This window comes from Castor canadensis, chromosome 5 (assembly GCF_047511655.1).
Source record: "Castor canadensis chromosome 5, mCasCan1.hap1v2, whole genome shotgun sequence".
NCBI classification, from domain to species: Eukaryota; Metazoa; Chordata; class Mammalia; order Rodentia; family Castoridae; genus Castor; species Castor canadensis.
Window position 1 is genome coordinate 85,125,315 of NC_133390.1, and position 15,762 is coordinate 85,141,076.

The following is a 15,762-nucleotide window of genomic DNA, read 5'->3' on the forward strand; positions in this document are numbered from 1 at the left end:
GGGGAAAAAATTATTTTCAATATTTACCTTGAAGTTTTCAAATTTCTTGTGTTCAAAGCCTCTAAAGGTTAAGAGCTTCATTTTCTAAACACACCTACCTTTGTTAAGGATGCCATGGCCAATAATGAAAACTGTGTGATGGGATGATCTTTCAGTTCAGGCTTAGAATGCAGAGGCTCAATACAGCAAACTTCACCCTTGGAACCACTGAACAGACATCTAGATTCACAAGTTCTCACTCCCATCACTCTCCTAAAAATGTAATCAAACAATTCAGGATCAATCTAGCCATGATTGAAGGCACTATCCTGTCTACCATGGCCTACTACCAGAGCCTCCTAGCTCTTACTCTTGCCCCCAGCAGTCCAAGCGCAACAAGACAGCAGCATGATCTTTTTATCGTATGGGTCAGATCTGTCATTCTTCTGCTAAAAACACTGCACTGGCTTGCCATTGTACATAAAATAAACTTCAAGCTCATTATTTACGTCTTAAAGGTCCTACTTGATCTGGCTCCTGCCTTCACTCCTCTCCCACTACTGTCCTTCCTGACAACATCATGCTCCAGCCACACCAGGCTTCTTTGCATTGCTACAGCAGAGCCAACCTTGTGCCCACCTCAAATCCTTTGTATCTGAATGCTCACTGGCGTGGAGCACTTCCTCCATATCTTTGCCTTTGTTGATCAGCTCACAGTTTAGCAATTTTTTCAAATGTCACCTTCTATAGAGGCCTTCCTGAGTTATTTTCAAGTGCAGTCCAGTACACTGACCTGGAAGAAACTATTCTTCCCAGCACTCAGATTTACCTGAGTTATTTCATTTGTGTTGGTTTATTACCTCTCTCCCTACCTTCATCCCAACTAAAATGTAAATTCTAAGAATAGGGTCCTTGCCTGATTCACAGCTATAACTCTGGTTAAGCACCTATACTTAGGAGACTCTCAATAAACATTAGCTAAATAAATGAATAGTAATGTTTGCAATTACTTTAGGCTCAATATTTAGAAGATATGAGAAACACAAGAAATAAAGATAGGCATTAACCTTGAAGAATTTCTGGAAACATAATATAAATTGTGTAAGTGTTCTACATTTTTCTTAACTTCAGTTTCATATTCTTCCATACATTTAGACTCTTATTTAAAGAGTAAACAGGGTAATTCTAAGGCAATAAAACCCTTTTTACACTTGGCCATTATATTTATAACTGAATGGGCCTAGGGCCCAAATCAAAATTAGTGAGCTATTCCAGAATAGTAGTTCCCAAGCCTGACAGCACATAAGAATCCTTTGGTGATCAGGAGTCTAGAATCCTGAATCAGACCTACTGAGATAAAATTATGGGGAACCAAGACTAGAATTCCACATGTTCTATAAGCCTCCCTAGGTAATTGTAACACACAGCCATAACCTATTTTCAATCACATGGACTTTCCAGACCTCCTCATGTTCAATTTCAAATCATTAAATGGAGCTAAACTTCCCACTTGTAACAAATGTCCATTAGTCTCTTACTTAAATGTCAATTCAAAAACGGAGCCTCCACTGTCATTGCAAATTGCAAGAGTTGGATCATCTGTAAACTAAACAGAGAAGGAATTTATTTTCTTGTAGATTTTTAAGCAACCACTCAAGTGTTAGGCAGATAACTTAACACTACAAAATTGCGAATATCTACAACATACACATATAGTATTTTGCATGACCTAAATTAGATTTAGCTAATAACTTTAAGCCTACAAATTACCCTTATTTAGGATAAAACTGGCTCAGTATCTTTTAAAAAACTAAGGTTTTGAAAAAGTAAAGCTACTTTTCATCAGAATAAAAGAAAGATACAAACTATGGTTGATTAAAAAAATCCTAAATTCTCTACTTGGCTTTTTATACTAAGATTTTCCAACATGCTGTTAAATGCGTAAGATCATTTGGATACATTTGCAGTTGCCTAGTTTTCAAGAATAAAGACAGAGTAAAAGATACTTGCTATCTCTGGGAAATAAACCTGTCTAACTTTCTTAACAACTGAAGAGTTAATCCTCTCTATATAAAGTAACTTATTATATAACTCCTCCTTCTTACTACCTTCTTGATTGATCTTCCTCTATGGTATGTGTGTGTGTGTGTATATATATATATACACATTTCAACTAATATTACCTACCTGAAAAACTTAGAGGAATAGATAATGATCACAACAATCCTAAGGTCAAATGTGGTGTGGTAAATAAAAGCTATAGGACATAAAATAATAAAACTTCTATCATTTATAGTGACTAGCCTCTCAAAGGCTAGTATTGGTGAACCATCTTAAATGACATGCCTTTTTTACTCAGGGATAGTTAAGATACAGGAGGCAAATTTCTTCTTCCTCGACCCCACACAGGCATAGTAAATCAATCCTCTATCTTTGCTTTCAAAGCCTAGATGAGCAGTCACCAAAGTCGGAAGCATGTATTCTGTGGGTGTACATGAGATGATCCACTGAAGTACAGAAAAAAATAAGAGAACTCGTGTTTGTTCTCATTTTCTACTTCTGTGTATGAGCTTTACAATATGCTTTAAATCAGCACAGTAGTACAATTATATAGTTATCACACAAAGGATGCAAACCCAAATTGTTATTGATGGGATGTAGGGCTAAGTCTGGAGAATGATGAGTAAAAGTGCTGAAGTGCAAGTGGCTGCTGTCAACCCAAAACTTCAGAAATATTCAGTCACACAGCTATTGTGCTTTTAATTTCAGCTGCATCTTTCTCTTTTCCCTCAGCCTTTATTTCTTCTGTTTCTTACTGTTTCTCCCAATAATTTCATTTTTTCTGCAAAAGGATTGACTATTTATTTATAAACTCCACACTTATTCCTTCAAACAAACATTTATTGAGCAGTTACTATGGGTAAAACACACACAAAAAAATGACCAACAGATTCTGACTTCAAAGATCTTAATCTATTAAGAGAGATAAGACATATATAAGCAACTAAAACATATTAGAAGTTGGCACATGCCATAGGAAAAGAGGTCAAGATAAGTTACCATTATGTACTCAAAGAAGAAAAATTCTCTCTACTTTTACTTGTCTTGCTTGTTTTCATTGTTACCAAATGCTTCAATGCTGCTTTGTCACAAAAGACATTTCTGTAACTAACCTGGATACACACATATAAGCTCCAGATGCTGCAGACTTTAAAAGGCATGTGTGTGGATAAGAGAGCTCTGCATAGCTAAGCAACAAAATATGCACATGATTAAAATCTAGACGATCTGATTTTAGACTTTCCTAGTTATAGTCCTTTACCTTTTATGCTTCTGAACATTGGCTTGCCAGCATGCAAGAACCAAGGTTCATATGTACTTATAAATGAAACCTCTTAAGTCAGTTTATGTTTTTCGGGCCTGGAAGGAGAAAGCCAAGACTAGGATCTTAACACTCTTCTTTTGGAGCATGAAAGGAAATACACCAGTAGATTAATTTCTGAACATAACTCAAATCCTGGCTCTTTCAATTGGTACCTTGACCCTCCCTCAGAAGACTCTGAATAGCAGGGGGAGAGCACACCAGAACCCCAGCAATAAAATCTTGGCTGTCTAAACAGAGTAAAAAGAGCTTTTAAAATCTCCTTATGAGTTTTCAGCAGGGTGTTGCCTGTCCTTGTGGCCAGCCTCTACTCTTGGATCACACCAATTTTTGCTGCTCTACCTATGAGACTTTGATAAAATCTGAAGCTGAATCTTTCCACACTAACTCATCTCTGGTTTTAACTTGGAAAAAGATCTTGTTGGGCTCATCAAATAATGTCAGCTTTATGTTAAATACATTTTGGGGACTTCGGATTATCAATATAGATAAATTTACTTTAAGGTGGATACAAAGGCATTCTAATAAAGATAATTAGCAGAAAACAAAGCTATTACCTTGATATGCAATATTGCTGTTCCCGGAGGATGAGCATCTGTTATTGATCTGAGAAGTTTTCCACTCGCCAAATCCCACATGGTGATCTATAAGACAACTCAGTGCTTTAAAAACAAATTTATTGCTCTTTTTTGGACTTAAGTATCCTGCCTGCCTTCTGGCTGAAATAATCTATTCCTTGTCTATAAACATTACAGGCAAAGAACCATAAAGTTAAAACATACCTAGAGGTTGCAGCTCCATTAGAGCATGGAGCCTTTATTCCACCTTCATCTACCCTTCATCTTGCCCAAACCACTTATCCCCTTAAATTTCAAATGTTGTTCTTATACTGAAGGTAAAAGAGATTTCTCTGATAAGTCAATCTGTTTAGCACTGGTAAAAAATTACAGGGAAGGCTTAGTGCCAAACCAGCTAGTGATGCATAAGTCAGAAAATGGGAAAAACCATAACCTACCACTAGTTTCAGAAGTGGAAAGAAAGAAATGCCAAAATAGTTACAAAGGAGCACAGCAATAAAAACAGAGAGAGCAGAATATAATGCATTTAAAAAGTAGCCACAATTATGTACTACTACCATAAGGAGATGGCACATTTTACATAATATCAGTTTATTAAAAAGCTTTTATTTTTAAATGCTCACCATCTCTAGCAATAAAGGAAATGCAAATTAAAACCACACTAAGATTCCACCTCACCCCTGTTAGAATAGCCATCATCAGCAACACCACCAACAACAGGTGTTGGCGAGGATGCGGGGAAATAGGAACCCTCTTACACTGTTGGTGGGAATGTAGACTAGTACAACCACTCTGGAACAAAATTTGGAGGCTACTTAAAAAGATAGACATCGATCTACCATTTGATCCAGCAATACCACTCTTGGGGATATACCCAAAAGACTGTGACACAGGTTACTCTAGAGGCACCTGCACACCCATGTTTATTGCGGCACTATTCACAATAGCCAAGTTATGGAAACAGCCAAGATGCCCCACCACTGACGAATGGATTAAGAAAATGTGGTATCTATACACAATGGAATTTTATGCAGCCATGAAGAAGAACGAAATGTTATCATTCGCTGGTAAATGGATGGAATTGGAGAACATCATTCTGAGTGAGGTTAGCCTGGCCCAAAAGACCAAAAATCGTATGTTCTCCCTCATATGTGGACATTAGATCAAGGGCAAACACAACAAGTGGATTGGACTATGAGCACATGATAAAAGCGAGAGCACACAAGGAAGGGGTGAGGATAGGTAAGACACCTAAAAAACTAACTAGCATTTGTTGCCCTTAACTCAGAGAAACTAAAGCAGATACCTTAAAAGCACTGAGGCCAATAGGAAAAGGGGAACAGGTACTAGAGAAAAGGTTAGATCAAAAAGAATAACCTAGAAGGTAACACACACCCACGCACAGGAAATTAATGTGAGTCAACTCCCTGTATAGCTATCCTTATCTCAACCAGCAAAAACCCTTGTTCCTTCCTATTATTGCTTATACTCTCTCTACAACAAAATTAGAAATAAGGGCAAAATAGTTTCTGCTGGGTATTGGGGGGGGAGAGGGAGGGGGAGGAGTGGGTGGTAAGGGAGGGGGTGGGAGCAGGGGGGAGAAATGAACCAAGCCTTGTATGCACATATGAATAATAAAAGAAAAAGGAAAAAAAAAGCTTTTATTTTTAACAAAAAAGCTGTAATAGCTTTTACAATGCTAATTATTAAAACAGACAGATGAATTAAAGTATAAAAATTACAGACTCTATCTCAGTCAATAATAATTATTTTAAAATGTGAACAAAAGCCATACTGAGCAATCTCAGGTTAGCTATAATAGATGTATCATTGCCTAATACCTATTTTGGTCTTCCAAATACTGATCTAAAGATACTAGCTTTTAAAAATTGATTTTAACATTATCTCATGGATGAAAGAAAATTTGCATTTTACCTGTCCTTTAGCAAAGCCACAAAGAAGTCTTGAGCAGTCATTGTTGATGCTGAGGGCAGAAATGGCTCCATATTGACCTCCAACACTAGTGCTACCCAGACAGAGCCGCAATGCTTGATTCTGATCTAAAGAAAGCAGTTTGTAAAGGTAAGTGAAAGGAATGGAAGAGGGCTGGGGGGCATAGCTCAAGTAGTAGAGCTCTTGCCTAGCATGCATAAGGCCCTGTGTTCAGTAACCAGTACCGTTAAAAAAAAAAAAGTGCCAGAGAAGAAATACATTAATACAGTATAGGAATGGGAAGTGGTAAGAATCAAATTAAGAGGAGGAAGTTACATTCATTTAAAAATATATTTATTGAGAATCTACTAAAAGCTAGTTATTGATTAGACGTAAAGAATATAGGGGGAAAAATACCTACAAGGGAGAATACAAAACCTGCCAATGATAAGTCCAAAACTCCATAAGAAACTTTCTCCTCAAACAACCCAACTATTTCTCAGCTGCCTTGCCCTATTATTGTAATTTTGCTGTTTTGAAGATGCTAGGTTACAAGGAATGCCACCTTCTTTTAAAATAGATTTAAAATTTAAAAAATCAAAATGTATTAATTTGGAATTTAATTGAAATTTACACTTATACTATGCATGAAGAAAAAAGTTTACTAAGCAAATTAATAGTGCAAATAAACTTTTGGAGTAAACATTTAAACTACTACAGAAAATCGTTTCAAGTACAATATCTGATATGCTAAAAGAAAATAAATCTCTACTAAATTAAGTCCTTTAAGTGTACGGATCTTGCCTTAATCACCTCTGAGTTTGCAAGGAGGCACTCAAGCATTTATTAAATTTTGCTATATAATAATTAAAAGAAATTTCTCTAGGGTTTCTCTTGAGCAATGTTTATTTTGTACAGTTCATAATTGTACCCACCTGAAAACAATGAGATAAAAAATTAAATGTAAGAAGGCACGCTACAAAATTTAACTGTTTAGGAAAAAACAAAAACAAGCCAACCAAAGAACCTGGAGTTCGCTCAACTCCCCCAACACCTGTGTATACCTCCTTAACTTACTACAGGCAGTTTTTCGATATTTCTGACCTTGCCTATGAGACTGTGACCTATGAGAGCTAAGATCATGAGTAAATTAACACTCAAAAGCTACTTGACAATCATCTGAATAGCTTTCACATTTGCGAATCTACCTTCTAAAAGAGTAAATCTAGCTACCAGAAAGAGCCTAAAGACATTCATTCTTAGGAACAGGGAATAATACCAGATAAGCGCTTTTGCCCAATCCATATGAACACTGTAAGAGTAGTTTTCTCAAACTGACTCTAATAGCACCTCCCCAGAGGAGTTCTGAAACAATTTATGGCTGTACTGCATCTAGCACACAGAAAATACTCAATATTTTTAAAGTCATTTTAGCTTCTAGCCCTCCAAAGTAAACACTCAAAAGGGAATAAACTCAAAGACATACAAGATCTGATGTGTTTAGAAATTAATTATCTTTATTTCACATCAGAAATTATGTAATTATAATCCAGGTGCCAGTGGTTCATGCCTATAATCCTAGCTACTTGGGGGGCTGAGACCTGTCTGGGAACAAAGTTTGTGGACTCCCTCTCAGTGGAAAAAAGCTGGGTGTTGTGGCATGTGCCTGTCTTCCCAGCAGCAGCAGGAAGCATAAAATAGGATTGTGGTCCAGGCCCGCCTGGGCAAAAAGCAAGATCCTATTTCTAAAATAAGCAGAGCAGAAAGGGTTGGAGGTGCAGCTTAAGAAGTAAGTAGAGTGCCTGCCTCAAAGCACAAAGCCCTGAGTTCAAATCCCATACCACAAAAAATATACATACAATTATAGACTCTCTCCCTCCCCTTTTAATGGCACTGGGGTTTGAACTCAGGGTCTCATGCTTGCCAGGCAGGTGCTCTTACTGCGTAAGCTACGCCACCAGACCACAATTAAAGATTTTTTCCCCATTCATACAGACTGGCCTCCCCCTCATTTTTCCTCCCTCCCTCAATTTAATCTAAATTATTAAAACTTCTCTTTATTCTATGATTTTGTCAGGGCCACCTATCCAGTTAGTTAATTATTCATACCTTAATTTACAGACTAATAAGATACCATGGTTGGGCAATAGTAGTTTACATATACCACATCTACAGACAACAGATGGACTAAAAAAAGAGGACAAAGACAGGTTATGAAATTTCATACACAAAGAAGCCCCCTGAGTCTGGGCTACCTGCCTTCCAGGCACAGAATAATGTCCAGTTAGCAGCACCCTGCTGAGATCTTTTGTGATCCTGCTTTGAGAGCCAAACTTACAGAGTTTTAATTTACTAATACACTCACAACTGCTTTCTGATTAAATAAAGCTGATGCTTACATTAGATAACTTAAGAATTCTTATAAGGCAGGAAAAGTATGAGCAGGAGAACTGAGAGGTATGAATAAAACAGAGAATAAGGGTATCACTGAAGAAAAGAGGAAACAGAAATGAGTGGCAATGGAAGAAAAGAGGGAAGGAAAGGGGCATACTTAACTTCTAGATTAAAAATCCATATATGACTGCTTTCCTGGCTGTAGTTCCTACATCCTAAAAACTAGTAAGAGAGGAAAGTAAATGATCAACCCTGGTCACTCGAATATGTATTAAATTTATATCCATTAGCTCTGTGTCAATGTAAACATTCTCAATTTTTTTCATTTTATAATGTTTTTGTATCTTATTTTATAATGTCCCTATATAAGTAGCATGACTATGAAACAAGATAACCTGAATCTTAATCCCAATCCTGCTCCTAGAGTTATAGGTATTAAAACTATATATGGGACAATTTAATTTCTCTTAACCTCCCTATCTTCATCTACATAATGTAGAAAACACCCATTACCTCATTGCTTTGCTGAGAATAAATTAGTAAAGTAAGATAGTACACAAAGGGACCAATTCAATGTCTCAAGCCATGAATAATGTATAAAGCCTATAGTAACTCTAAAAATCTAAATTTGAACATTCTTCAAGAATTTCTAGGGCTTGTGGAGTGGCTCAAATGGTAAAGCACCTGCCTAACAAGCGTGAGGCCCTGAATTCAAACCCCAGTACCAACAAAAATAAAAAAAATTTGTTTCCACACACCAAATTTAACCCAATCCTCTACTTCTTTATTCCCAATTTGTTCTAATTACTTCCAGAGAGAATAAAAGAAAGGATCTCTACATCTTAGAAGGAGTCAAATTTAACTGTGTGTGTAGAATTCTGTAACCTGCCAGTATTCCTCACTCTTCAATATTATTCTTATCCTTTGTTCACACTATAATATTCTCTAAGACCAAGGGAGAAGAAGAAATGAGATCACATTAGGAAACATTGCTCACCAATGATTTATTTTATTTTTTATTGGCAGTACTGTGATTTGAACTCAGGGCTTGGTGCTTACTAGGCACACACTCTACCACTTGAGCCATGCCATGCCCCCGCAGCCCATTTTTGCTTTGTTTTTTTAGGTAGGGTCTCAGGTTTTGCCCAAGGCTGATCTTGGACCATGATCCCTCTATGTATGTCTCCTGCATAGCTGGGACCGCAGGTGCAAGCCACCACATCCAGTTTGTGGTTGAAATGGGATCGTGCTAACTTTTTATCCCAGCTGACCTCAATCCACAATCCTCCCAATCTCCGTCCCCCAAGCAGCTGGGACTACAGATGAAAGACACCATACCCAGCTTTTCACCAATGATTACCGTAGAAGCACTTCTACTTAACCCACCTCAAAGAATTAAAAGTTCTCATTCCTTCTATAAAGTTTACTGACTAAAGACCAGGATACAATGAATCTCCAAGACTAACTGGTTACCTTCTAGAAGGTTGTTATTTACTAAAAACAGTCGGTGTTTATTCCCATACCTATTCATTCATGCCACTGTAACGTTACTGTACTTTAAAAATGTAAATAGTACATAAACTAATGAAATACAGCAGAAAAGAAAACACTGTTATTTTTATGAACAAGTGGATGTTTCAGGGAAACTTGGTAAAGAAGAGTTACTTAACAGAACTATTGTGAAATAAGAATGTTGACAAGGTAACAAAAGACTGAAGAAAAGTTTTGATAAAATCTAGGATTTTGCACTCATGGGTTGAATCACAGGTACCTAAATTCTACACGATTCATGATTAATGCCGTTTCTGCCATAAAAATTTGCTGCAGACCCCCCAATTGACAAATACAAGCTCAAAGATAAAGCCCTGGGCACTACCAAAAGATTAGGAAAAAACCAGTAGTTCCCACATACTAAAAATTAGCTAAGAGACATACATTTTCAGTTAAAATAGAAGATATGCATATATTAGTAATTTTTAACAATTCCCTCTTTAACCAATTTTTCAGTTAGCTATTTTTCTTTCATCAGAGGGCATAAACTATAATCAACAGCATACTGCTTTAACATTAAAAAGATTTAAAAAAAAAAACACTCATGCAAGCCAAATTTACTATACCTTTTCCTTTTGAATCCATGAAGAAAAGATCAAAAGGGAGGAAAAAAACCAAATCAGTTCAAAAGTTCAGAGAAAATGCAGGTAAAATTTCAAAGGTATAAGTGGCAAGATTTAGTTATCTGTTGGAATGATATTAAGTTTGATTAATTGATATCTCCAGCGTTTATGATTATATTCAGGTATTGGCTCTGGGAAAAGAAGAAATGCATAATATTCCAATTATAGCATAATAAGTAAACCCATGTTTCAGTTAGATAGAAACAAAAACAATTTCAAAAAGATAATCTACCAGCAGACACTAACAACCAAAAAAAAGGAAAAGGATAGGGAAACATCTTTCTATCTTCTGTAAATTTGAATTTTTGAGGCCCTGTATAAGGTAAGAACCAAGATGCACAAAAAGTTTATACACCTATAATTCCATAAGAATTGGCACCATACCTAAACTTTAGGAAACTTATAATGATTACCATTTTAATGATTCAGATGTCTATTTCAAAGAAAATCTCATGGAACTTAAGCAAGTATAGTTCTTCCTGCTACATTTTTTTCTAGGATCTACAAAGATATTTTAAAGAGATCAGATATAACCCAGACCTCTAGTCTAGACACTTCATATTGTCTGCCGTTTGTTTCTGGCTTTTTAGCATATTTTAATCCATTTGTTAAAGAGCATTGTCCAAACATCTGCTTCCTACAAAGAATAATGAGCAAAATTTATTAACTACACTATTAAATCTCAAAGCACACCAACAATACTATGATTCTTTCTCAAAATGTTCCCTTTAACATACTTTCTTTTCCATAAGACTATTTAAAAAAAAAAAAGATTACTATTTCATCATATCTGTAAGAAAGCTGCCAGGGAATCTAAAAAAACCAGGAAAACAGGCCTAAGGAAATGAAGGAGACAGTATCAAAAGATAATGTATTTTCTCCTCTGTCAGTTTTTAAGTATTCATTTCAATTTGTTTGCAGTAAGCTCTACATGGATTTGATTATAAGCAGTCACATATTCTTAGAACCTCTTGATAAGGAAGGGATATTATGGCAGACAGAGTTGAACAAAAGTGAGTACTGGTAAGTTGACACAAAAAAAAAAACCAACATGCATTCTGCTGACAGACAGACATGTGCATTCTGTTCTATTCTCATACACTTTAGCTCTTCTGTTCTCTCCTGTGTATCTTGGAACTGGCCTCTTTTTCTCACAGAACAGGACGACTGCTTGGAATAGTGGAAATGTACTGATGTAGGATTCTGTATTCCTTAATTCAGAACTTGGCTCTGTGCATGTCACTTAACCTCTCTGGTTCCCCAATCACATCATATGTAAAATAAGAGGACTGAATTAAAAGATCCTGTAAGGGTCTTTCCCACAAATCTAATGCTCTAATACCAATTATGCCATCATTGGAAAATACACATTCTTAGACCTGAAAGGAGACCAAGAGAATAAAACTTTCCTAAAGGGCAATTAGGCAACACATATTAGAAGTCTTTAACATCATTGTCCTGGACCAGGTAATTACACTTTTAGGAATATGCATAAAAATGCAGAAACAAAGATGTTCATTACACTATTATTTGCTTAGAAACAACCTAAATGTCTTCTTGGGGAAGATGGTTAATTAAATTCTGATGAATACATTTGAAGAATACTACATAGCCATTAAAAATGATGTTACAAATAAACATAATTGCACAGAAAGATGTCCATTATAATGAAAAGCAGGTTACAAATTAACATGATCCCATTGGGAAGTATAAATACAGATGTACATGTATAGAAAAAAAGATGAGAAGGTTATACAGAAATGTTAGGGATTGTTGCTGAATACTAGAATTTGATGTTTTATATCCTCAACTTTTTGCTCATTCATATTTTCTAATTTTCACTGTGGATATATCCTATACAAACTATGTAGTAGGAAAAAAAGTATTATTTAAAGAATAAATTCTAAAGTTCTTTCAAGGTGATTATATTTTTGTTTCTATCTTTTTGGTACCCAAAAATAAAACTCTATTATTTTAATCAATCACCTTTAAAAAGACTAGGTATTATAATTACATGTTATATAAAACTTGGAATAATAGAAAATTATAAATGGAAAGTCAAATTGTTCAAAAATACAGAAAATATCTAGTTACCCACTGATATGGTAAATAAAGATACAAGGATCCAGAGATCAAATTATGGCTCTGCTATGAAAGAGCATGGTGGTGCACACCTGCAATCCTTTGGAGGCTGAAGCAGAAGGATCAAAAGTTCAAGACCAGTCTGGGCTACACAGCAAGACCCTGTCTCAAAAAACAAAACAAAAAAATTATCAAGTAATCCTTATCAAACATTCCTTACAGTATCAGTTTTTCCATTTAAAAGAGATGGAAACAATTTAAGAACCAAAAGAGAACATAAAAATGGTCAGGGAAATGTTATCTAATGTTTTGTGGTGCGGGGCGGGGGCGGGGAGGTCAGCAGTACTGGGGTTTGAACTCAGGGCTTCATGCTTGCTAGGCAGGTGATCTACCACCTGAGCCACTCCAGCAGCCCTGTTTTGTGTTAGGTATTTTGAAGATAGGGTCTCACAAACTGTTTGCCCAGGCTGGCTTCAAACAGCAATCCTCCTTATCTCTGCCTCCCAAGTAGCTAGGATTACAGGTGTGAGCCACTGGCACTGGGCTCTAATGGTTCTTAAATGAAACGACAGAACAAAATATTCTGCTCATATACGAAATTCAAAAGCAAAGGACTAATGAAACTGTGATTATTTAGTCTCAGGGAAAAAAAAAAGACAAAATACAACTAATTTCTACATTAGAAATAAAATTATTCATGTTCCCTTCTTAACCAAAAAAAAAAAAATGTAGCTGTAAGCTAAAATTTTTGTAGTTAAGAGGGATTTACAATGGAAATGAAAACAAACTTTTAGTCAGTAAGAGATATAGAAACTCACTCAAAAACCCTAGGGAATCCCTTTCTTTGCAGATCTTTTATAATAACCACTACTGGAACAGAATTTAGAATAAAAAAATCACCACCAACAACTGGAGTAGACAGATTGACAAGCCAAGATCCCTTTCAACTTCTTTTTTTTTGAGTCTGCCCTAAGCCAACAGATATGCAGAAAGCCAACTGATATGATAGCTTATGAATTCATACAAAATGAGGCTGTGAGGGCTAGGGGAGTGGCTCAAATGGTGGAGCACTTGCCTCTACCCAGTAAGGGTGTGTGTGTGTGTGTGTGTACACTACTTTTCATGTTTTGTTCAAGAAAATAAAGTCCAGCATATAAAATGTGTTTAAAAGACACTATAAAACCCAAAAGGATTCTTAATGTTTAAAGGTAGGAAAGTACTTAGAAAATTTACCAAATATTAAAGCCAATCCATGAGATGTACCCACTGCTATCAAACTGGATACTGCCTGAAAACAAAAGGGAAAATGACATTTTAAGACATTACATCAAGGATCCTGAAATGACCACAGTTAAATTTGTTGGCCTGCATTCCTCTAGGCATATAAAAAAAACCCAACTATTATAAATAAGAAGAATTTCATCTAGGAGGCAAAACGGGAAATCAGAGTCAGGATCTTTTACTTCTGAGAATCCTTCTAAATTTAGTCTAAGAAAAAAACACTATCAAAGTATCACACGTTAAACATTACATGCAAAAACATGCTTCTTAGCTTCCTTTAAAGCAATTTTTAAAAAGCAACAGGGTCCAGACAAAATAAAAGGCATTTCTTCAATCCAACCAAGAGTCTCCTAGGAGGTGTGGGAACAGCATGAGAATGCTCTTCTCCAGTTTATCTACAGGAGCCAAAGGCATCAGAAATGTCTAAAACTCAGCCATTGTCTCACCAAATGACTGACTAGTCAGCTGGAAGAAGATGAGAAAAGAGAGCTTTACTGTGTTTTCAATATCCCCAAGCTCTCCACAGTCACTCCACAGATAGACTATTCAGTAGGTTTAGCACTGGAGTCCAGAGCTGTTAGATGTATATTTATCACAAAGTGATTTCACTCTGTGTTGTTTTCCACTCCCTAAGACTGAAGGAGGAGGTGATTTATTTGGGTAGGGTGATACTACACACAAATAAACCTGGAAAAGGCTAATCATTATTTCTGTATCTGCTTCTCAAACAAAAGCCTAAAGAGTAACATAAATTAGAAAAACATCCAACATGAACAAATTTTACATCTGGTGACTGAAAGCAAAATGACTTACGTGATATGATAATGATTCATTATCACAACACATAATGACTTTGAACATTATAAGAATAAATCTAAGAAAACCCAAACAAAAGCTTACTTTTAAAAGGTTAACAGTATACTTACAATTGCCGTGGGCAAGCCAGCATCTACTTTGTCCTAAATAAAATTTTAAAAAAGAAGTATATGAAATACATTCATATTTGAAAACTGAAAGTGGTATAAAGCTATCTTTTCACACTTTGATCTAAACCAATTTAGACAAGAGGTGGAACCTTCATTTTCTCCCCCAACTAACAAAAATTTCAAAAGATGTGAATATCCACAAAATATAAAGAGCATGAGAGTGGATCATTTTATTTCACTAATTGTAATAGATACTACAGGAAGGGTACTGATTATAAACGGAAATCTAAAGAAAAAAGACAGGAAAGAGGTCTGCTCTCCATAATGTAAATAAACTGAAGTACCAAGGGGCCAAAATGAAAAGAAAAGGGAAACATGTGCTGAAGACAGCTACCTCTAAGTGGGAGCTTCATATCCAGCAGATTGCTAAATAAAACCCTAGCAGGGGATACTGAGTCATTCTCAAGCCTAAGAAAGTAAAACGTTAAGTACTAATTCAGCTACTTACCAATAACTGTATGACCTGAAAGTTTCCTAACTTTTCTGGTATTAATCTCTTCATGTGTTCACAGAAATGCCAAATACCCTATTTATTTCAATAAATTGTCCTGAGGATCAAATTAAGTATAAAGAATGAAATAAATGTAAAAGTATCTATTTGATGCTTACATAGCTTTAAATAGTAATGGCTTGCAGTGTTGCAGAAAGCAAAGGGCTGTCACAAATGTATTTTACATTTGGAGAGACAGACAGAACAAGCAGTATTATTCTGATTTTCCGGATTTTTTTTAAAAAAGTTTCAAAGAGCTTCACAGACTTGCTCTTCAAGGCTACTCAGTAGTGATAGAACTGTTTCAAGCTCAGGGCTTCCAGGTCAGGCTGTTTATATACTTTATATCTGCTCTGTCTGTCCCTGTCAACATGGTTAATTAGTTATCTCTCAGAAGAGAGGATCTATTTACCCAACTTTATAGAGCTTCCTGGAATCTAACTTAAAAACTATTCCAGTGAATGGAAACATGAGGAAGAAAAAA

The 15,762-nt window shown here is 35.9% G+C and overlaps 1 protein-coding gene across 7 annotated transcripts in view; it reads right to left on the minus strand.

Moving 5' to 3' along the window:
- Positions 1-15,762, minus strand: part of Vps8 (VPS8 subunit of CORVET complex) — a 309,569-nt gene that overhangs the window by 177,474 nt on the left and 116,333 nt on the right. For all 7 annotated transcript variants that reach the window (XM_074073616.1, XM_074073619.1, XM_074073618.1 and 4 more), the window contains exons 6-11: positions 14,729-14,761; positions 13,755-13,809; positions 5,875-5,999; positions 3,919-4,005; positions 1,518-1,585; positions 99-252 (exon numbers count right to left, since the gene is read on the minus strand). In XM_074073616.1, coding sequence (XP_073929717.1) covers positions 99-252; positions 1,518-1,585; positions 3,919-4,005; positions 5,875-5,999; positions 13,755-13,809; positions 14,729-14,761 — 522 coding nt within the window. The remainder of the gene's footprint in view (positions 1-98; positions 253-1,517; positions 1,586-3,918; positions 4,006-5,874; positions 6,000-13,754; positions 13,810-14,728; positions 14,762-15,762) is intronic.